The following is an 18,938-nucleotide window of genomic DNA, read 5'->3' on the forward strand; positions in this document are numbered from 1 at the left end:
GTGTACCGAGCTATGATGTCATAAGGCACAGCACCTACAAGTAGCGATGTTAAATCTCCCAATCATTAAATAAGGTATGGTTGGCACCATCCGGACGACTTGTGGAACTATAGGACTAGAGCGCCCTCTGGTGGAAGTGTACATCCGGTACACACATATACACACAGCAACCACGTTCCCCTTTTAATAATTATATAATTGTTGTGTATTATTATTATTTATTATTATTTTATACAGCACCATCAAATTGCTGTACAATGGGTGACATTTCTGGTTTCTTACCCGTCTCTGATTGGTTGACACCAAAATAACTCAGCAGCTTCAGAAGCAGTTTTTCCTCGATCTGCACGGTGCATTTTTGAGTTGTGATTAAGAGGTGCTACAAAAAAAAGAAAAGAAATGTATATTTCCCTATTGCAAGCGAATGCACGCCTGTCGCATTGTTTGAACGCTAAAAGGCTGTCTCAGAATGGCGGGCGATGCAGTTTTTAAAGCGTTATTCATGCGGCGTTACCTTGTATAAATCTGTCAGGGCATTCTTACTGGGAACCTTCATGGCATTGACTTGTATAGCTGGACCTTGCTCAGTTTCTTCACTTTCAGCGCTCCGTGGGGTGACAAACAACATGGCGGGCTGAGTGGTGCCAATCAACTGGTTGTCCACCTGATTTAATGGAAGGTTCATCATGGTTACTTGCTTAATTGTATCAGTACATTTCATCTCGTGGCCCACCGTGTCATTTGAATTCAGCAAGAGACAAAACAGAAGCAGAAGTTCTCACTCTCTTTTCCCATTAAATGATAATCTACAGTAACGCCTGTACTTAAAACTGGCCTGGAGCCTCTGGGACCAAGTCTTTCGTCTACCTAGGTGCAATAAAATTGGGTCAGCTATTAACGTGTCTGAAATCTGTGCCACAACAAGGCAGATGTCACCCAAGAAAAACTAAAAAGGTGCCTTTTGGGTCCGCAGCATTAACTATACAGAGGCAACACTTGCTAAGGCATAGAGATCAAATTATTCCTTTTGCCCCAAAACAGATGATTTTGTACATCAAATCCACAAAATGTCCCATGAAAAGGAACAGACACACAGCGACCTCTATCCTCCATAAAGTGTTAGAATCGCACACTGGCAATTTTCCTAAAGGTTGGATAAATGTAAAAAAGTTGGGTAAAAGTGGGTAAAGAAAACGCAGATGCAGATGTCATATCATATTCTAAAGACAAAGGGCAGTGTTAAGCGCTTTGTCTGATAAACACGCGCCATTCCAACACAAAATCTCGTGGCGTGCCATATAAACAGTACTTTGGGCGAATGCCTGCTGTGCCTTATGGGAAACAAGGCCATGTGGGGACATTCAAAGACCAAAAACAACTCAAAATGCTAATCCTTCACCTGCAGCAATGTCTGGGAGGTTTTTTTTTTTTTGCGCCTGTTCAATTATTCGCTTATGCTAAAAAACAAAATGAACTTTTACCTGAATGTTCTGAACGCTGAGCTCGAGGACCTGATTTGCTGCCAAATGCGTATAATGAATATTAATCCCGGAGAGGCTTGCAAACGCTAATTCCTCGGGGACTTTGTTAATCAGGGAAATGCCGATTCCTTCTTCCAACTTTACAAGAACCTGGGAAACAAAAAAAGGAGAAAGAGATAGAGAAGGTTTAAATGTCTACATAAAAGGAGAATTGGCCAAATATCTTTGGAAAAATACCAAAAACGGGCTCACCTCTAACTCATGCTCTGCGTTGGGACTTTTAAACTTCTTCAGTTCCAGCTCGGCAAGTTCATTCATTTCTTGTGAAGAACGGTCGCTTCTTCTCTGGTTAAAATCGGTTATCTGGCAATAAAGATAAAAATGCCCCGTGAGCATTTCGACTAAACATGGTTCACTAAACAAGGGACGTTGAGAAGAATTTGCAAGTATACAGTAAAGGGATGGGACAGGGACACCAACTTTTCAACCCGTTCGCATTTAGGAGATTATACTTGCAATGCGATGGATCACAAAGAGGTCCTAACGGCCCAGGGTCTATATACGTGTAATAACCAAGATTTATCAAGTTTTGGGGTCCACTCTTAAAACCCACAGTTGGCTGATAGATGTATTTGCAAATAAGCGTTTAAAATGGTTTAATATACAGAAAGTAATCTAAAGACATTTACCTGCAGCACTCTTGTGGGTCCGTCTGGAACGACGCGGACACTGAGAACCCCGGACCCTGGCCTCATTTTTTGGTTGATAAACAGCTGTTCTGGCGGACTAGAACCCAGGAGGTCAAAAGATGAGTCAGGCCCGAGAACAACTTCAGCTCCATCACAAAGTCCCGAAACCCCATTCCGAGCCTAAAATCAGTAGAAAAAGAGAGACGTGTAAAAGTCTTTGGGCGTTTACAATGGATGACCAGCGACATTTCACAACCACTGCAAGTGACAAGGAGACCATAACATAATATAAAAGAGTAAGTAACGGGGTTTATTCATTAGACATTAATAAGATTTACAGTTCAGCTCAATAACTTCAATAGGTATTTTGAAAGACCAGCTCTGGCAGGCGTCCCCTAGAAAGGCTGAACTCACAGCTTAGTTAATAAACTCTGAACACATCAACTGACCTGGACCACCAACCCATGCAAGCTGCATGATAACTTGCCATCTCGAAAACACCATGTCTGGGTGGTGATGCGCCTTCTGTCCGGCTTCCTCAACATCAGAGGTTCATACCTAATAGGAGAAAAAAAATAATATATAAAACTGACCCTACTCAGAGACCACACTGAGTGACGAACAGTCTTAGCCCCATACTTGTTATCTGTGACTGCAGCCAGCCCTGCAATATCCAACACCAAGGAGGAGTCGAGGGACCGTGAGCTTGGCGGTTTATTGGGGTTATGAGGAGCTGTAGATCCTTCGTGGCAAAGCATTCCACTGCCGGTCATTCTCCAGAGCTGGGAACGCTTACCAGGCTCCTGATTTTAGAAACAAAACATATAGTAATGCAAGTCACAGAGGATTATCCAACACTTATACCGAAGGCAAACAGGCTAACAAGTAAGAAGCAGGACACCTACAGTGTTATGGAGACGCGGGGGTCCCAGTCTTACCCCCAAAGATCGCAGTTTATTGATACATACCTTTTTCTTTAGGATAACTCTGTGTGTTTTGGGATTAACATCGAGAACCAGCTCTGCGCTGGTGATGTTTTTATTCTGAGCGACGGACATGACATTTCCTTCCTGAGATCTGTACGCAAGTAGAAACAAGCAATTAAATACAAATCAAATGTTTTGATTACCTCTTTACACCATATAAAATTTATCGTATAACTGCCCTAAATATCTCCCTTTTCCTCCAAAAAGTTTTGAAACGTCCGTTTCCTCTGTGTGATTGAATCAATAGCCCCGGAAAACTTGACCTCTTCTTGTATAGTCTGCACTGCCCTACGACGAGATTTTTGGCTTTGCACACAGGCCTTCGTCATAAATGATCCTGGGATTTATGATGCATGCAAAGGAACGTACCCAGAGAAGGTATAGGTTGCAGCAATGTAAATGAAATTCTCATAGTATAGTTGCTTGCTGTCCTGGAAGTTGTTCATGTTGCAGGTGACCTCCGAAGAGCCTGCCCCTTTAACAGTAATGGTGATGTAAGAAGGCAGAATCGGCTCGTCCCACGCATAATCCAGTGATGTCATCGCTTTGACCTCAGTCTGCAGCCGTGGCTCGGCAACTCCATGCTGCATGAAGACAATCGGGACCTTCGAACACAAGCAAAAAAAATGAATTCAAACATGGCAAATAGTTAAAAGCGGGCCATAGGTCTAGTTTGCCGTATTGATTAGTAATATCGAAGGGGGTGCCGAATGTGTTATTTTAATAAGCAGTGAAGTATTTGAGGATCACCTTTGAGAAGTTGTCCACTCGAAAAGGAGGAGGCATCTGGTCGGTGTTACTGAACGATATGCGGTAAGTTGCCCCATGAAGCGTGATCTCGACCCGCAAAAAGTAACATTTTCCAAGAGTGTCCCTTATAGGAAAAGGTAGATTTAGATTTCAAACGCTGACGTCTAAATTGAGTGTTTACGATGAACACTGTTGCAATTTCATTAATACTGTACTGTTCTTACCCCAATACTCACTTTTAATCCACTTCTACCCTTATCAAAAGACATCTGAATTAATTAAAAGCTGAACATTCATTAAACATAACAATGCTTATATTTTCTATTCTATATATTTGCATACATTTATAATATTTCTATATGAAATATTTTTATATTTTCTATTATATATTCTAAAAAATACATACAAATACATATATATCAATATATTTATATATATCTATTATAGCTATTGGTGTAGCTAAGGGGCAGAATCTTAGGCAGAATAAATAAGTTTTATGGAAAATACGTTTTTTTTTTTGTTACCCACCTCATGTTAATATGAAAGGAGTTATTTTTATTGACTTCAAAACCGCCGGACCAGACACAATTAGATACGTCCATTAATCGGACGCACAGTAATTGGTCATAGTCATTTCTTGGCCAGTGAAATACTACGCTGGATCCGGGAAGAGTCGAGATGTAACCGTCCGGGTTACTGGTGCCCTGAGGAGGCAGAAGCGGGTGTTACAAATGTTACAGGCATTATAGTTATTAAAGTGAAATGAACTCGTGATGTGCGCTTCTACCTGTCCTCTCGCAAACTCTCTCTGGGCGAAGGCGAGCTTGTGCTTTGATTTGTTGATCAGGAGGTAGCGAGGAGCGAAGGTGACCATACACGTATCTATATAACGTCCTCTTCCTTTCTTAACATCGATACCTAAAACACAAAACCGGCGGTGAGCTGAAACCCACAAACAATCCGGCGATGTCTCGAGCATCAAAAAGGAAAAACTAACTAATTATGGCGTCCAGAAACATATGCATGATTCAGGAAAGTACTTTTGGAATCAGACCATGGCCAAGCTTTATGACGCTTGGGATTTTTAATAACCATTTGTAATGTTGGCGATATACCGGCTTTGTGTTTTAAAGGGTTTCATACCTATGTTATAAATCAGTCCTGGACGGTTCCCTTGTTGAATCACTTTCAAAGCGCGTACACCGCTGCCGCCATCAAGGGAAAACGCCTGACACCAGCCAGGGATCCCTTCAGGATGAATCCCCTTCCCAACCCGCATTGTACACCTGGAAATAAATAAAACACGTCCAATAACATCACAATATGGCTACCTGGACAGGCACCGGGACACTTGCTTTCTACTGATTAGTGATGTTTGGAAGAGCAAAAGCAAAAACTCTGAGATATCCACATTCCATTTAATTAATTAATTTTTATTATATATGATTATATGGAATGTGTAATTATATGATATATATCTCCATATACCTACATCCATACATACACACTGTATATAAATATATATATAATTTTTTTGCTCTTATTTCTTACAGGTTCGGCAGCTCCTTGTCCGCATAACAGAAAAGCAGCGGGCTTAGGCTCCTTGCGAGCTCATGCTCTTCGAACTGCCCGGCAGCATCCGTTTTCGCATTGTCCTGGCGAAAAATTAGCGGCAGCCCTGAAAGAAGCGCGATGGGTTAGTATTCGGTATTAAGCTATTATACTATTGTAAAAAATAGACTAAATATATATATGTGAGTGTGGGTGTGTTTTTAAGACAGAAAAACACTTGCTAACCTGTTTTATTGATCAGCCAATATGGCGCAGAGATGAATATCTTCAAGGACCCTTCCGCTCGGCACGTGATGCGGATGGTGAGGTTCAGCTGCCTCTTGTTGGCGTCGTATAGTCTCATTCTCACCATGTAATTCTGCGTGCCCGGCGGGATCAGCAGTTCTTTGCAATGCTGGAAGTTTTCCAGCGCTATTCCTGTTGGGACAGGCGGAATAAGTAACTCAGTAGGTAGATCCCGAATAAAAATGAAATGTTTAGCTGGCCGTTCTCACGACGATTGTTTTCGTGTTTTGATTTTACGTAAGGCCGGTCAGTTACAAAGTCTGATCACCTCCGACCATCATGTCTCTGAGAAAGAGACGTTCAGAAACTGCCAACTTTAAAGGGTAACGGAATTAGGCCCTCCATTTAACATCCAACAAATGGGGGGGGGGTATACACGGATAAACGTACCCAGCTCAATGTTTTGAGAGGTATCAGCTGTGTGCAAAGCAGTCTCCTTTCCGGGTTTCAGGGTCCCTTTAATTGGGGTTCCTTTAACGTAAAAGTTGAGTTCGCAAGGTAGCAGGTTACCGATCACCACGGTGGGAAGGAGGAAAATGGTATGTCCCGGCTGTCTGTATATTTGTTTAGCGCTATCGGAAAAGATATTTGACGGCATGTAATCGGGGTAGTTTTCTTTCTTCAGCGCCACGCAAAACCTAAAACACCAAAGATATTTGTGTTACGAGATCAGGAGATCTACAGCTACCGTTCCCTAAACCGAGGCGGCATGGGAACTTATGTATGTGCGGTGTTTGGAAACATTTACCAGATTAGACAAGAAAAGAAATAGTTCAGAAGGTCTCGGATGCAGCAGCAAATTGTATTTAATGCAGATGTTGGCACTTTCATACCATGGCAGAGGTTTTTTTTTTACGGTGCTATGGCAACAGCCTATCCAGTGTCTGCTTTTGTGTCAAATGGCTAAATGATGGTAATTAGGTAATTATTTCATGGGAAGATCGGGTATTAAGCGGCACAAGCAATGCTGTTTCTAATTTCCCATTTAGTTATAAGGTAACGTGAGCCGCATGTATAACACGCTCACAAAAAATGATTTACCTGAAATATCTGCTTTTTTCCGTGTCCATCGAATGACATTCTCGTTTACTACTTAACACCTCCCCAGACTTGGTTACATTGGTCCAGTGAATGGGGGATTTGCAAAAAAACACCCCCATTCCTCGGGGCCGAGCCTGCAGTCTCCACGATGTGAGGTGCAAGGGGATGGCAAACGAATCTCCGGGCATTACTGCGGGAAGGATCACCGGCTCTGGGGAAGCGAGAACAAAAACCGCATGAATACGTTAGATCTCCCGTAATCACCACCGCTGCCCAAATGGACCAGGATTTAACTAATGGGGGTCGGCAGTCTAAAAACAGGGGAGCGAGAGCGCTTTAAATGGCCAGTAAAAGTAATTCAGCATGGGTGCTCCTACAGTATGCACTTAAGGTTGGTTTCAGATACTTTCATATTGTTTTTAAGGTGTAAACATTATACAGAATTGTAAAGTATAGAATTTGGGAAAACAAATGGATCCGATTTAACTATGAAGAAAGAACAGTACATAAAGGGTCAGAAGTAAAAAATAATAAAGGTTTTTTTTGGGGGGGGAACCATGTAAAAAAAAAACAAAACAAAAAAAAACCCAGGAGATGAGGTATACATACTGTCTGGTGCAGAAGGGCTGTCCAAGCGAAGCTCCATAGGAATTTCTAGCTTGTTCTTGACTATTAAAGATGAACGGACCGTTATAACTTTGCGTGCGCTGCCTTCCATGGTGACGGCAAAAACCACGCGTACCGGAGGCAACGCGGAAAACTGGAACAAATACAGACAGTGGCACGTTCACATTGATCATTTTTCTAAGTGTTTTGCCATAAAAGTATAACCAATTCAGACTACAGGAGGCGACGTGGAAAACCGGAACAAATACAGACAATATGACCTTAACAATAGTCTCTTTTTTTGCCATAAAAGTATTTAGACATGCTAAATTATCGCGGTGCAAAAGGTACTGTGTGGTAACGAAAAATATATATTAAAAATATATAATACTGTAATTCAACTTACGTAGACCTGCGGGTGGATTATGTTGGTTCTGCTGATGGGACTGCCAACCTGAAAAATACGTAGAGGCGTTTTAGACGGATAATGTAAATTTGATCATGTAAATCACACGTTTAGGTCCAACATTTGAGCCGGCAGATCGGCCCCATCCGGCCCCCCGCCTAGTCGCCCGTTTCTCCTGCTGTCAAGACTCAAACCTTAATCAGTCGTTGGTCTCGTCTTGGATTCAGGAGCTGTATCCCTACCCCATGCGTGATTAAACACACCAACGATCTTCCCAACTGTACTCAATATTTTTCTTATATTCATGAAAATGCATAAAATGTACGTTTACGTCACAAAAAGAAACCACCCACAGTCCGTCACCTCCACCCCCAGGAAACGCTGACGACCTAAAAAAAATAAAATCCCGAGAAATGTCATCTTACCGAAGATGAAGAAGTGTTCTTATCGGGGGCAGCGTACCGGAAAAAGATTCCGACTTTGTCCACAGACACCGGGCTAATTTGCTCCCATCCGCTGACGCGGACCTGCAGCTGGTGTATTCTCAGGTCATGCGTATGCCTGGAAAGCAAGCGGCATTTTATTTATTTAAATAGTTATCTTTGATTTCTATCGGCGCGGCTACCGACCGTTCAAATGTACAGTTCCCATTCGCGTTCGTTCTTTTCACGAGACGCCTCTGCGTCTTTTGCGCTTTTAGTGTTTTGTGGTGGAAATGACCCCCTCTTGAGTAAAACGAAACAATGCAACATATATGATGATTTATAAATTTACCGGTGTCTCAGCTTTTCTCTGGTTTCGAACTCAAAAGGGATCTCTTCCCCTGGAAGGACTTCCCTCCACTGACTGACGTTGTGAGCGTCATCCAGAAAGTCTCTGCCGCCTTCGGGAACCACTTCAGGACTTCCGCTGTGGCACAAGGCAGCGCTGCGGCACACGAGATGTTAATCGGACAGCGAAATGACATAATCAGAGCCATCCTCGCAACAACATCTAACTTGGCAAAATTGACCAAATCTTACTAGTCTTTAGAGGTGCTTTTCCACCTAGCCAGCAGAACATAACACTTTTGTACCTCAATGTGACATTGGGAACTTTATTCTTAGTATCGATCAAAACCCAAACATTTTGCCCCATTCTTCATTTTTGCCGGGAACACTTAGTTAGCATGTGACATAAAAGTAGGCGCTGATACGCTGTTGCCATAGCAACCGCAAAAGCTTCTTTTGATTAAGCCATTAAACCATCAGAAGAAACAATAAAATGACAGACCTCCTAAGGTTTATTTGCATAACATACTAAGCGTTGGAGACCCTCTACGTCAACGTTACTACGGACAAAAGGAAATTAAACGGTGGGTGATTCGCGTAAATCCTTACCGTGTTGGGGTGGTTGTCAAGGTAACAAACCAAAGCGTGCAACCTGTATGATTCCGGAGCGCAAAGGGTACAAATGGCTGCCTTCGCTTTGGGGTCTTCATCTCAACTACAGTAAAGGAGAGAAGACACGTTTCCCATTTTGCACGTACAATAGGTAGATCGGTTACAACAAAGCAAACGACACCGACGTGAGAAAGGAATAGAGGATGAACCGAGTCTTTAAAGCATGCGCTGTGTGATTAGTACGGTACCTCTAGAATACACCTGGTGTTCTAGGTTAGTCAGACTGGCCGTGCTCCTAGTTCTAAGGTAGGCTAGAGGTAGGCCTGGCAGACAGGAGGAGAAAGTTAGCAGGTACATAAAAAAAAGAAGAGACATGAAAACTGTTAACAGAGCGCAACAAACTATGGAGAATAACCAGAAACAATGGAAAAGTCAGAGCAATATTTGAATTCTGTCTTCCGATATCACAGGCGAAAACGTTTGGCACCAACGAAGCTCAGTTACCCAATAAATGAAGCGAGTTAGTTATTCAGCGGTCGAGCTGAGGCTCGGTGTAGCCCCTTTCCTGGGACGGATGTCACAATGCGGAATTATACAGAGAAAGTAAATTAATTGTAAGAACTCACTGGGTCCGATATAAGGAGGATCTACGGAGGAGCCCATCCACTCGTCAGCGGTGTTTATTTCACATTTCTTTTCCTGTTTGCAGTAATCAGTCATCCACGACTCTTTTGTTCTGATATACTGCTCTGGTAACAGCAAGAGAGGAAAGAAGACTTGTTACAATTTCTATACATACTTGTGGCTATGCCGGTATATGTAATTAAAAAACCCAATATAAATAAGATTAAATTACATATTTAATTAGGCGACACGTTAACTCTGCACCGGTGCGCGTTACTTAAAATTCCAGGATAAAGTGACCCCATCGGCTCCCGACTGGAGTCTATTTAGCCTTTAAGAGATTCTCCGATTGTTTTATATCTGTTTTCTATCCTGAATGGTTAAAGCTTTGGGAAGATTGGTTTAAGAATGTTTTCCCTTTTAAAGGGGTTTTCAAGAATAATTCTGTGTTTGCTGGACCATATAATGCCATGAATGAATTCAACAAGCAAATATATATAATATTAAATATATATATAATATACATAATTGTGTCTGCCTTGATTTTGTAATATTTACCCATTAACACAGAGGTGATATTAATATCCAGGCGCTGTTTCGCCTTCATATCCATCTTAAGTCGTGACGGGTGCAGGCGGCTGGCTTCTTGCTGTTGCCAGGATAAGACACACGGCCACGGTTCAATAAACGGCTCCCAACCTAAAAGAGCCAGAAAACACTTTGTGAAAAGCCTCCAAAAACTGGATTTGGGAAATTATTTGCTGTGATCATCAGTATTTTTTAAAACTTGTTACCACCACATATAGGTGAAACATGAAAGCAGCTGCAGTGTTATGAAGGTAATAAAACATTTAAAAGAAATATTTTTTTTTTTTTGGAACAGAGTTATACCTGATAGCTCACGGTTGTAATAATCTCCGGAAAGAGTGAATTCAGCAAAACCATCAGGATTGGATACCAAATGCTGGAAAAAGTTCAAACCTTTAAAACAAAAATATATATATTTATATAAACACACATAGATTGTGCTTTTACTTTTCAATTGAAGTCATTGTTTTTGGGGACATGAAAAATAACCAATTAAGTCACTTATAGGATCTGAGCAAATCTGTTTTGCAATCTATACATTGCCAGCAATTCTATAGCTTGGCATCTGGCTTAAAAAATAAATACAAATCATCACCGAATAAAATACATTTTAAAAAAAGCAAAATGAGTCTACTCACGAGAAAAGGTGATCTCCGCTAACGGGACGTCACAGTCCATGCAATCGTCGATGAAACAGATGCAAGCACTATCTGCCTTGAGCTCCACACCAGAGATCCATCGCACGGCGCCAACCACGTTCTTGTTCTTTTTGGTAACGGACGGCTTCATAGGTTCGGCGTTCTTAAATAACCAAGATGCAGCTTTGTTTAGCTGACCTATGAAGAGGAACGGAGAGACGAGTTACTTGTTTAGCCGTGACAAACCTTTTGTATGTATACTTGGTATTGTATACATAGCAGAAATGTTAAATTATTGCATTTAGTTGACAAAATGTGAATAATAACAAAGGTGGAATGGTTACAAAATCTACTCCAGTGCTCATGTGCGCATTACCTTTTATCTGCCAATATGGCCAACTTATGGCCAAGATCTAGAATATTTTCCTATAAATAGGGTATATTTTGGCATTTTGTGTAAAAACATAACGGGAACATAATGCATTCAGATTACCTTGGGATGCCAAAAGTGCTTTCCGACAGTCGTCCATGGTGAAGCCCAGCTCTTGGAGCCGGGAAAGCTGAACTTCTAAGGAGGGTAGAAGAAAAAAAAAGAAAGGATACTTCTATAATTCCATTGTAGCAAAATAATAAAGCGTAATATACATATCAGCAAGAAAAGTTCTTAAAAGGAACACGGTCGGGTTCCACTAACTAGTAATGAATGATTTATTTTGTCTCACCTAGAAGCGGGTCCATTACATGCGTGCTTCTGTTGGCCACGGCTAGGTTCTCTCGCTCTTTAACTGAAGCAGGCGTAATGTCGTGGACAGGCTGGACCTCCTGCTCCTCCGCTGCCGACGTGCTAGGGCTTGTCTGCTCAGGAATCGATTTAGCTATGGCCAAAAATAACTGAACATCGTTGTAGGACAGTCGGATGTCCAGGGTATGAAGCTGAATCTACAAAATGATGATAAAAAAAATCCCTTACAAATCTGAGTCCAAATTTAAGACAAATTTCCAGGAAAAACTTATTTAATTTCAAATCAAGATGGGTTTTCAGTGTATTTGATACAAAGCCGGTTAAGGACACAATAATATTATTCTTGCCCTTATGGACACAATGGGACATTCTTAACTAATCGCCGCAGGGGGTGGGTGTCAAACATAGATGTCAAAAGGTCTCGTTTCTGTTTTTTAGGATAAAAAGACAAGGACGAACCACTGCCAGAAATAAGAGAACCAACTTGAATTGAGTAGCATGTTTTTGGTTACCTCGAGTATTGGTGGAAAGTCCTCAGTGTTGAACGCATCCATAAGCCCAGAAGTGCTTTGGTACGTCGAATTCCCCACCAGCTCGATTTGCACGTGAACTGGATCGATTATGGATAGAGCGCTTTCCTGTTCATTCCCCAAACAGCAGGAAAATACCTACAAACAGACAACAAAGAATCATGTATTTTCATGTTACCCTACGGGGCAAAAAAAAGGTTGCATTATAACAAATTCTAAATCCCCAACAGCAAGGTATCCCTTTCAACAGGTATTTAAAGCAAACCCCACTTAATTTCCAATGACGTGTATGTAACGGTACCTCGATGCCAAACAAGCTGCCAGAGAAAGGACGATCCGCAAGTTTGGGTTTGTAAGTCAGGACGGTGGTTCCTTTGAGAATTATAGCATTGGTGTCAAAGCAGGACATATCCTCAACAACCACGAACTCTGTTCCTGGAGGAGAAAATAAATTTTTTTAAATAGCCAACAGCGGCTGTAGTGAAAAAGAAAACGCTTTTAAATGTTTGCGATACAAAACAGTCTATTTTGACCGTGGCAGTTGTCTTTACTAGCGAATAGTGATTTAAACTGAAAGGCTCCCGATTATTTGGCCCTAACATGGCTTCTTTGCCAATGAGACCGACCACGTGTTAAAAAGCAAATCATTCAGAATGACCAATATCAGCCATTTTTTTTCTCTACAAGCTGGTTGTGAAACGCAGACCAAATTTGTGGAATTTCTTGAATGCAACGGATGTCGCGACGTTACTTTGCCTTAAAGTTCTTAAGTTGTGTCAACAATGTTAATTTTATTCAGTATCGAGATGGTAATTTATCTGCTCTCACCAGTCACGTTTATCTTGACTTCTAGCTGCTTTTCGGGGGTGGTCGGTACCGAGGACCTCTTGGTCACAACGCCAGATTTTACCGCTTTAGGCGCAACCGACGAAGCGCTGCCAACACTGAGCGTTCGCTCCCGTGAAAGGTCTGGTTTCTTTTTATCGCAGGGGGTTTGGAGAAACTTTTGCACTAGAAGAAGCCAATCAAATATTAAAAACACACGCAGGTTGTTCAGCACGACGGTAAAGCAGGACGTGTCTTTCGTGGATCTGGAAGACAAGGAGAAGAAGAAGGGTTATTTCAGCCATAGCTAAAAATAGGCATCGGTTCTGTATCTTTAGCTACATATATATACATATATATGCTATTACAAATGTGTCACGCAAGAGACTGCCTGAAATTCCTCTTCCCAAGTAAGCCAAGGCCCAACAATATGTGCACAAGAGCCATTTTCCACAACCTGTCTTAGAACACAGAGTTCTATGTTACGATATCATAACCCGCTGCTATCATGATCTGGAAGCAGAAGAATATATATATTTGGTGGCACGGATCTTTTTGCTTTGCATTGGACTACAAAAGAAGGGGGTTGCTGGGGCACGATGGCGCAAAGTAGTCCCTGTGGCTTAGTTACCCTAATCTGCAAAGCTTGAGATAAGGACTATACACACCACACACAAAGTAAAACCTGCGGAAAGGGAGAAAATCTAACCGTTAGTTACTTTCAAAGCATTATACCTGTGATGTAACTCGATTTGCAGCGATCCTGGGTTGCTGTTACTTTTTGACGGCTGTAGGATGCAGTTGAACACATTCGGCTTGGGAATGGCAGGGTGCTTCTGCCCAGCGTACCGCGTGTCAAACGCCATCAGGGAATGGGAGACGAGATTTATGGACTTGGTCTGGTTTGAGAAGCTCTCAAACAGCAACTTGGACTTTTTAAAGTCGAACCTAAACGACGAACACAAAGGATAACTTCAACTCTTTCATCCAAAAATGATTTCACTATCTGAGTCCTCCTGTCGTGGACCATTTGGTCCTCAACCCATTCCTTCTGGTCAACGGGTCTTGCACGTCAACGAACACACTAGTCATCGTCTTACCTTGCCAATGAGCTGCTTCCTCCATCCTTGCTTTTGTCCTCAAGAAGTTCCAAACTTACGTTTACCATATCAATAAGGAAAGAGATTCCAGTGTAGACCTCGCCGCTTAAAACAGTCTGCAAGGAAACATATATGGCGGTTTAACACTACAGATCAGTTTGTACCTGAATTGTGGATTGAATAAAAATGATCAAAACTTATCAAAAGGACCCAAAACGTCTATCATAACGTAATGATATTTAGCTATATACACAAACATTATTCTTACGTGGATTCGTGGATCCTGCAAGTCGTACGGCCGCATAAAATCCTCAATCGGTTCTCCCAGATTATTCTCCAGTAGACCGCGAATTAATTTGTATTTACTCAGATCCAGAGAGCAGTGGACAGAGGATAAGCTACCGTGAATGGACATGTCTGGAACGGTGTGGCTGAATTCTCTATGGGAAGAGGGGAAAAAAAAGCTTAGTGAGAAACTATGCTACGGAATTACAAGGGAAAGGTAAGGGTTGGCCAGAAAACCATAGTGGATCCAGCATCATGGAACATTCTTCAAAGCTACTCGCAGGGCCCAAGGTGTTAAGGCCATTGGGCCCCGGGAAGAATATTTGCAAAGGGCCCTCAACGTCTAAGCCGGAGTTCTAAATCTTAGCATAATGAAGACATAATGAAGTTGAGTTTCAAAAATGGCTAATATTTGTCTTACACCAGTGACAATGATCAATATTTAAAGATTAAAGAAAAGAGAATTTACTTACTTATCCAAATTCCTCTCTAGCTGTAATTTCAGTCTGCAGCACTCCGCTAGAAGGCTGCCTCCCTTCTGTCTGACGAAATACGAGGGGAAGGAGAGGTCAGCTCTGGACTTCTTCAAACCTTCTGCAACACCTCGAGGGCACCGCTCGGCCGCAAAGATGTCCATGTCCTGCAGGTCGACCACAATGCAGTCCAACAAGCAAAGGTGCTCTTCTGGGTGGAATATGAAAAGAAAAAAAAAAAAGAAGTGCTATTACATCATTAAGCTTAATTCAAATCATAGAATCTATTTGACCTCCTCTTTCAAATCTAACAAAAATGGGCAGCAAGATATTTTTTACTTACCCGAGAGGAACTTGCTGTCAGTATCCTGAGCAGCGGGCTGCTTTGTATCTCTCGTGCTTGACTGTAAACCAAGATCCGGATCACTTTGATGTCTGTGGTTCGGAGGCATAAACAAACCTTCCCCTGAATGGCAGTCTACCTTGGATGAGACGTCTCTTCTGCTTTTGATTTTGTGCTCGGGAGTGACGATGGGCGATGAAGATTTACCCAAACTCTACGCAAAGGCAACAGGGCAAAGCTTTTTATACAGAGAACGGTGTCAAGCATCCCTGTAAGTGCTATAATTTTACACAGGACATTCGTTTTCTTACCCCAGGATAAAAGAAAACAGTGTAGAATGTATACATTGGATTACTTTAGATTTCTTTTAAATATCAATATTTCACACTTTAAGACCATGCAAGAAACTGGAGATTTTTTTTCATGCAAGACGTAGCAATCAAGGTAAATCACTATATACACAATCTACAAGATTGAATGGTGCGCTCAAAAACTTGCCAACATGTAATTACACCTGTCAAGATTCGCTCCTCGGGTTGACTGTCCCAGTTTAACCTTCTCGCTGCCTACTTGTGGCCATTTACCTTCCCACCCACCGTTGGACGATGACCCAACCTCACCCCCGGCTTCCACGCGAAGGTGAAGCTCCAGCTGTGGTATACCAAGAGCGTTTCAAGGTTGGCATACAACGGTTTTATCCACCATTACAAATGTGTATATCCAGCATTAAGCGAAGACGTGATCAGGACGGACGTGTTATGACACGCATACTGTTCCTTTACCCACAGACCCAAAAGATCGAATTTATTGACCCAATTATAAGATCCACCTGGTTTCTCGTTGAATGCATTAAACCAAAGACATTCTTCTTGCTCTATAATTCCTTTGTAAATGCCAATAATAGAGCCAAAGACAAAAGAAATGCCGGCACCCCGTAAAAGTGACACCGCAAACTTAACAGGTTCCTATATTAGATATAATCTTCACTTTATTATCGCTCAGGTTCCACTAGCCATCACTATAGCCTACAGATGCTACTAATAAATAGATACAATTCTCCCTACCATCTCCCATTAAGGCTGGGAAGCGATTCAGCCATAACGTGTGACCTGCTGCGGGTTTAGGTGCGAGGGGAGAGGATACTAGTCATTTAACACACTTAATAAATTGCAAAAACACACCACACAGATCAATGATCAATCAGCCCAACCCAAGTGATCAGCGACAGGAGGAGCACAGCAGCCCGCGCCGAATACGAATCCTTATGGAATTTAACGGAGCCGGTCTACCAACGTCACTTGTTTACTCAAAACTAGCTGTGATTTTATTTCGGTTTGTTTCTCTATATGCAATTTCAGAATGAGGTTTTAAAAAAATGAAACAAAAATATTTAGTTTCGAATAATATTGCCGAGTTCTGTTTGGGTACAAAAACACAACGTTTTCCTATTTAGGTTATGTCTCTGAGTGTAACCAAGTGAATTCCATAAGGTTTAGAGACATATTCTCAGGCAGGGAGGACAGACCTCCAAATTATTCCAATACCTTCAGTAAAACCGGATCCCTGTATGAAGACCCGTGTAAAATCAAATCCTTTAGAGCACAGTAAAGAAAAAAATGTAAGCTTTATGTATTTCTTTTCAAAATAAACAATAAATCCGGACTTAATGTCATATGTACACACACACAATTGTTGGCAATGTTTTCCCATTAAAATAACATGAAACATAGACGTACAGAGGCCTTTTTTCACTCCCATCACTCCTGTGTTCCAATGGCCCTTTATCACTCCTGTGTTCCAATGGCCCTTTATCACTCCCATCACTCCTGTGCTCCAATGGCCCTTTATCACTCCCATCACTCCTGTGTCCCAATGGCCTTTATCACTCCCATCACTCCTGTGCTCCAATGGCCCTTTATCACTCCCATCACTCCTGTGTCCCAATGGCCTTAATCACTCCCATCACTCCTGTGCTCCAATGGCCCTTTATCACTCCCATCACTCCTGTGTCCCAATGGCCTTTATCACTCCCATCACTCCTGCGTTCCAATGGCCCTTTCTCACTCCCATCACTCCTGCGTTCCAATGGCGCTGATCCAAGTTTAAAAGGCTAATTAATTGTTAGAAAATTCTTTTACAATTATGTTACAGCTAGAAATGTCTTTGCTTTCCATGAAAACAGCTGAGTGACCCCAAACCTTTGAACTGCCCATCGCTAACAGTATGGATCACATTGCAACATTATATATGTATTCATTTAGAAAGGTGCCGTACCTTGTCTTTTAAAGAGAAAGTTCCAGGGCTCCCCGAGAACAGAAACCTGTTTTTGACTTTTAGTTTCCCGAGGTTGGCAACAATTAGGTTGTTTGATTTAGAGCTTTCAGGGATGAGAAGGACAGGAGCTCCAGCCTCTATGTCAAGCAATATCCGAGAGGCTCTTTGTGCCTGGTCTCTAACCTTCATTATAAGAAATAAAAGAAAAAATGTAAAAGAAGAATCTGTGCCCTTACTCCGCTATGCATCTTCTGATATCTTAATACGCAGTCTTATATCTTAACTCACAGTTTGTCCCTGTATGGCTGCCCTCTGGCGACCAAGAACATCTTGTAGTTGAGTAAAATGTTGGATGAAGGCCACAACCTCAGACTGGAAACGTTGGGTGTGCACGTACTGTACAGAGGCCATTCTCAGGCTTAGACGCATGTCATACTCTCGTTTCAAAGTAGGGTCTGGTAGTCCGTACCTGTGGGGAACATCAACCACAAGCTTAGTACTGCTGCCTGCGAGACAACTAGACAATCTGGAGGAAACAAAGTTGGACAGCAGAGCAAACCTTGTCCATGTGGTGGAGTATAGTACCCTAGGAATGAAAGGGGACAACCTTTAAAGCTGAAATCTACATGATTTAAAACAGTTTCGGTCATTGAATGGGCAGTTTTGTACACAAGTCTTACTTGAAAATGTGAAATATGAGTGCCTCCTCCCCACTTGTCGTGAAGCGCTCTGTGTACAGCTCCCCATGCTGGGTCAAGTCGCTCAGTGAGAGGCTACCGATGCTTCCTTGGACTTCTAAATCCCCTTCTGTAAATAAAAGGCATAAAAAGAGGTTATCATCTACAACAGACTTCCGCTACATCATAGATCGGTATTTTCCCAAGCCGTAATCCCTAAATCCTGCATCCATCCCAAATTTGGATATTTAAATATTTTATTTAGATATTAACTTGATACAATGAAACTCAACCACAACCACTGATAAAAAATGACTGACGGACCAGTCAAAGATCTTCTTCACAGGCAGTTTTTATGCATTATGAAAGGTCCATCCCAGGCAACTTCATTAAAAAAAAAAACAGCCGAGTCGGCGCTATATGAAACAAAAGCAAAATAAATGGCAATAAAGGCACACAGCCTACGCAGCAGCGTTTTGCACAAATACTTACCAATCATTTCCAGGTGAGCAGCAAGTTTCGACACACTAGCTTTGGCCAATTCTCTTGTTGTCTTCTTAAGAACCAATGATAGAGAGTGAACCTTAAATTATATATAATAAAAAAAAAAAGATTGGTTTTAATCAATAGCCACCACGATT

General features: G+C 41.8%; 1 protein-coding gene across 1 annotated transcript in view; it reads right to left on the reverse strand.

Moving 5' to 3' along the window:
- VPS13D (vacuolar protein sorting 13 homolog D) overlaps window positions 1–18,938 on the reverse strand; it is a 64,378-nt gene that overhangs the window by 31,630 nt on the left and 13,810 nt on the right. Inside the window, exons 22-61 of the mRNA XM_053451372.1 lie at window positions 18,790–18,880; window positions 18,301–18,427; window positions 17,909–18,089; window positions 17,621–17,803; window positions 15,347–15,560; window positions 15,004–15,214; window positions 14,514–14,685; window positions 14,246–14,361; window positions 13,881–14,093; window positions 13,149–13,411; window positions 12,622–12,755; window positions 12,303–12,458; window positions 11,771–11,987; window positions 11,542–11,616; window positions 11,049–11,246; window positions 10,714–10,803; window positions 10,381–10,521; window positions 9,825–9,947; window positions 9,196–9,301; window positions 8,591–8,743; window positions 8,242–8,377; window positions 7,817–7,864; window positions 7,414–7,564; window positions 6,805–7,015; window positions 6,154–6,401; window positions 5,704–5,895; window positions 5,458–5,584; window positions 5,050–5,192; window positions 4,694–4,824; window positions 4,435–4,610; window positions 3,907–4,030; window positions 3,526–3,761; window positions 3,139–3,247; window positions 2,810–2,973; window positions 2,620–2,728; window positions 2,171–2,350; window positions 1,734–1,844; window positions 1,482–1,631; window positions 515–664; window positions 283–379 (exon numbers count right to left, since the gene is read on the reverse strand). Of these exons, the coding sequence (XP_053307347.1) occupies window positions 283–379; window positions 515–664; window positions 1,482–1,631; window positions 1,734–1,844; window positions 2,171–2,350; window positions 2,620–2,728; window positions 2,810–2,973; window positions 3,139–3,247; window positions 3,526–3,761; window positions 3,907–4,030; window positions 4,435–4,610; window positions 4,694–4,824; window positions 5,050–5,192; window positions 5,458–5,584; window positions 5,704–5,895; window positions 6,154–6,401; window positions 6,805–7,015; window positions 7,414–7,564; window positions 7,817–7,864; window positions 8,242–8,377; window positions 8,591–8,743; window positions 9,196–9,301; window positions 9,825–9,947; window positions 10,381–10,521; window positions 10,714–10,803; window positions 11,049–11,246; window positions 11,542–11,616; window positions 11,771–11,987; window positions 12,303–12,458; window positions 12,622–12,755; window positions 13,149–13,411; window positions 13,881–14,093; window positions 14,246–14,361; window positions 14,514–14,685; window positions 15,004–15,214; window positions 15,347–15,560; window positions 17,621–17,803; window positions 17,909–18,089; window positions 18,301–18,427; window positions 18,790–18,880 (6,157 nt within the window). The remainder of the gene's footprint in view (window positions 1–282; window positions 380–514; window positions 665–1,481; window positions 1,632–1,733; window positions 1,845–2,170; window positions 2,351–2,619; window positions 2,729–2,809; window positions 2,974–3,138; window positions 3,248–3,525; window positions 3,762–3,906; window positions 4,031–4,434; window positions 4,611–4,693; window positions 4,825–5,049; window positions 5,193–5,457; window positions 5,585–5,703; window positions 5,896–6,153; window positions 6,402–6,804; window positions 7,016–7,413; window positions 7,565–7,816; window positions 7,865–8,241; window positions 8,378–8,590; window positions 8,744–9,195; window positions 9,302–9,824; window positions 9,948–10,380; window positions 10,522–10,713; window positions 10,804–11,048; window positions 11,247–11,541; window positions 11,617–11,770; window positions 11,988–12,302; window positions 12,459–12,621; window positions 12,756–13,148; window positions 13,412–13,880; window positions 14,094–14,245; window positions 14,362–14,513; window positions 14,686–15,003; window positions 15,215–15,346; window positions 15,561–17,620; window positions 17,804–17,908; window positions 18,090–18,300; window positions 18,428–18,789; window positions 18,881–18,938) is intronic.

The sequence above is a fragment of the Spea bombifrons genome, chromosome 12, assembly GCF_027358695.1.
Source record: "Spea bombifrons isolate aSpeBom1 chromosome 12, aSpeBom1.2.pri, whole genome shotgun sequence".
Taxonomy (NCBI): domain Eukaryota; kingdom Metazoa; phylum Chordata; class Amphibia; order Anura; family Pelobatidae; genus Spea; species Spea bombifrons.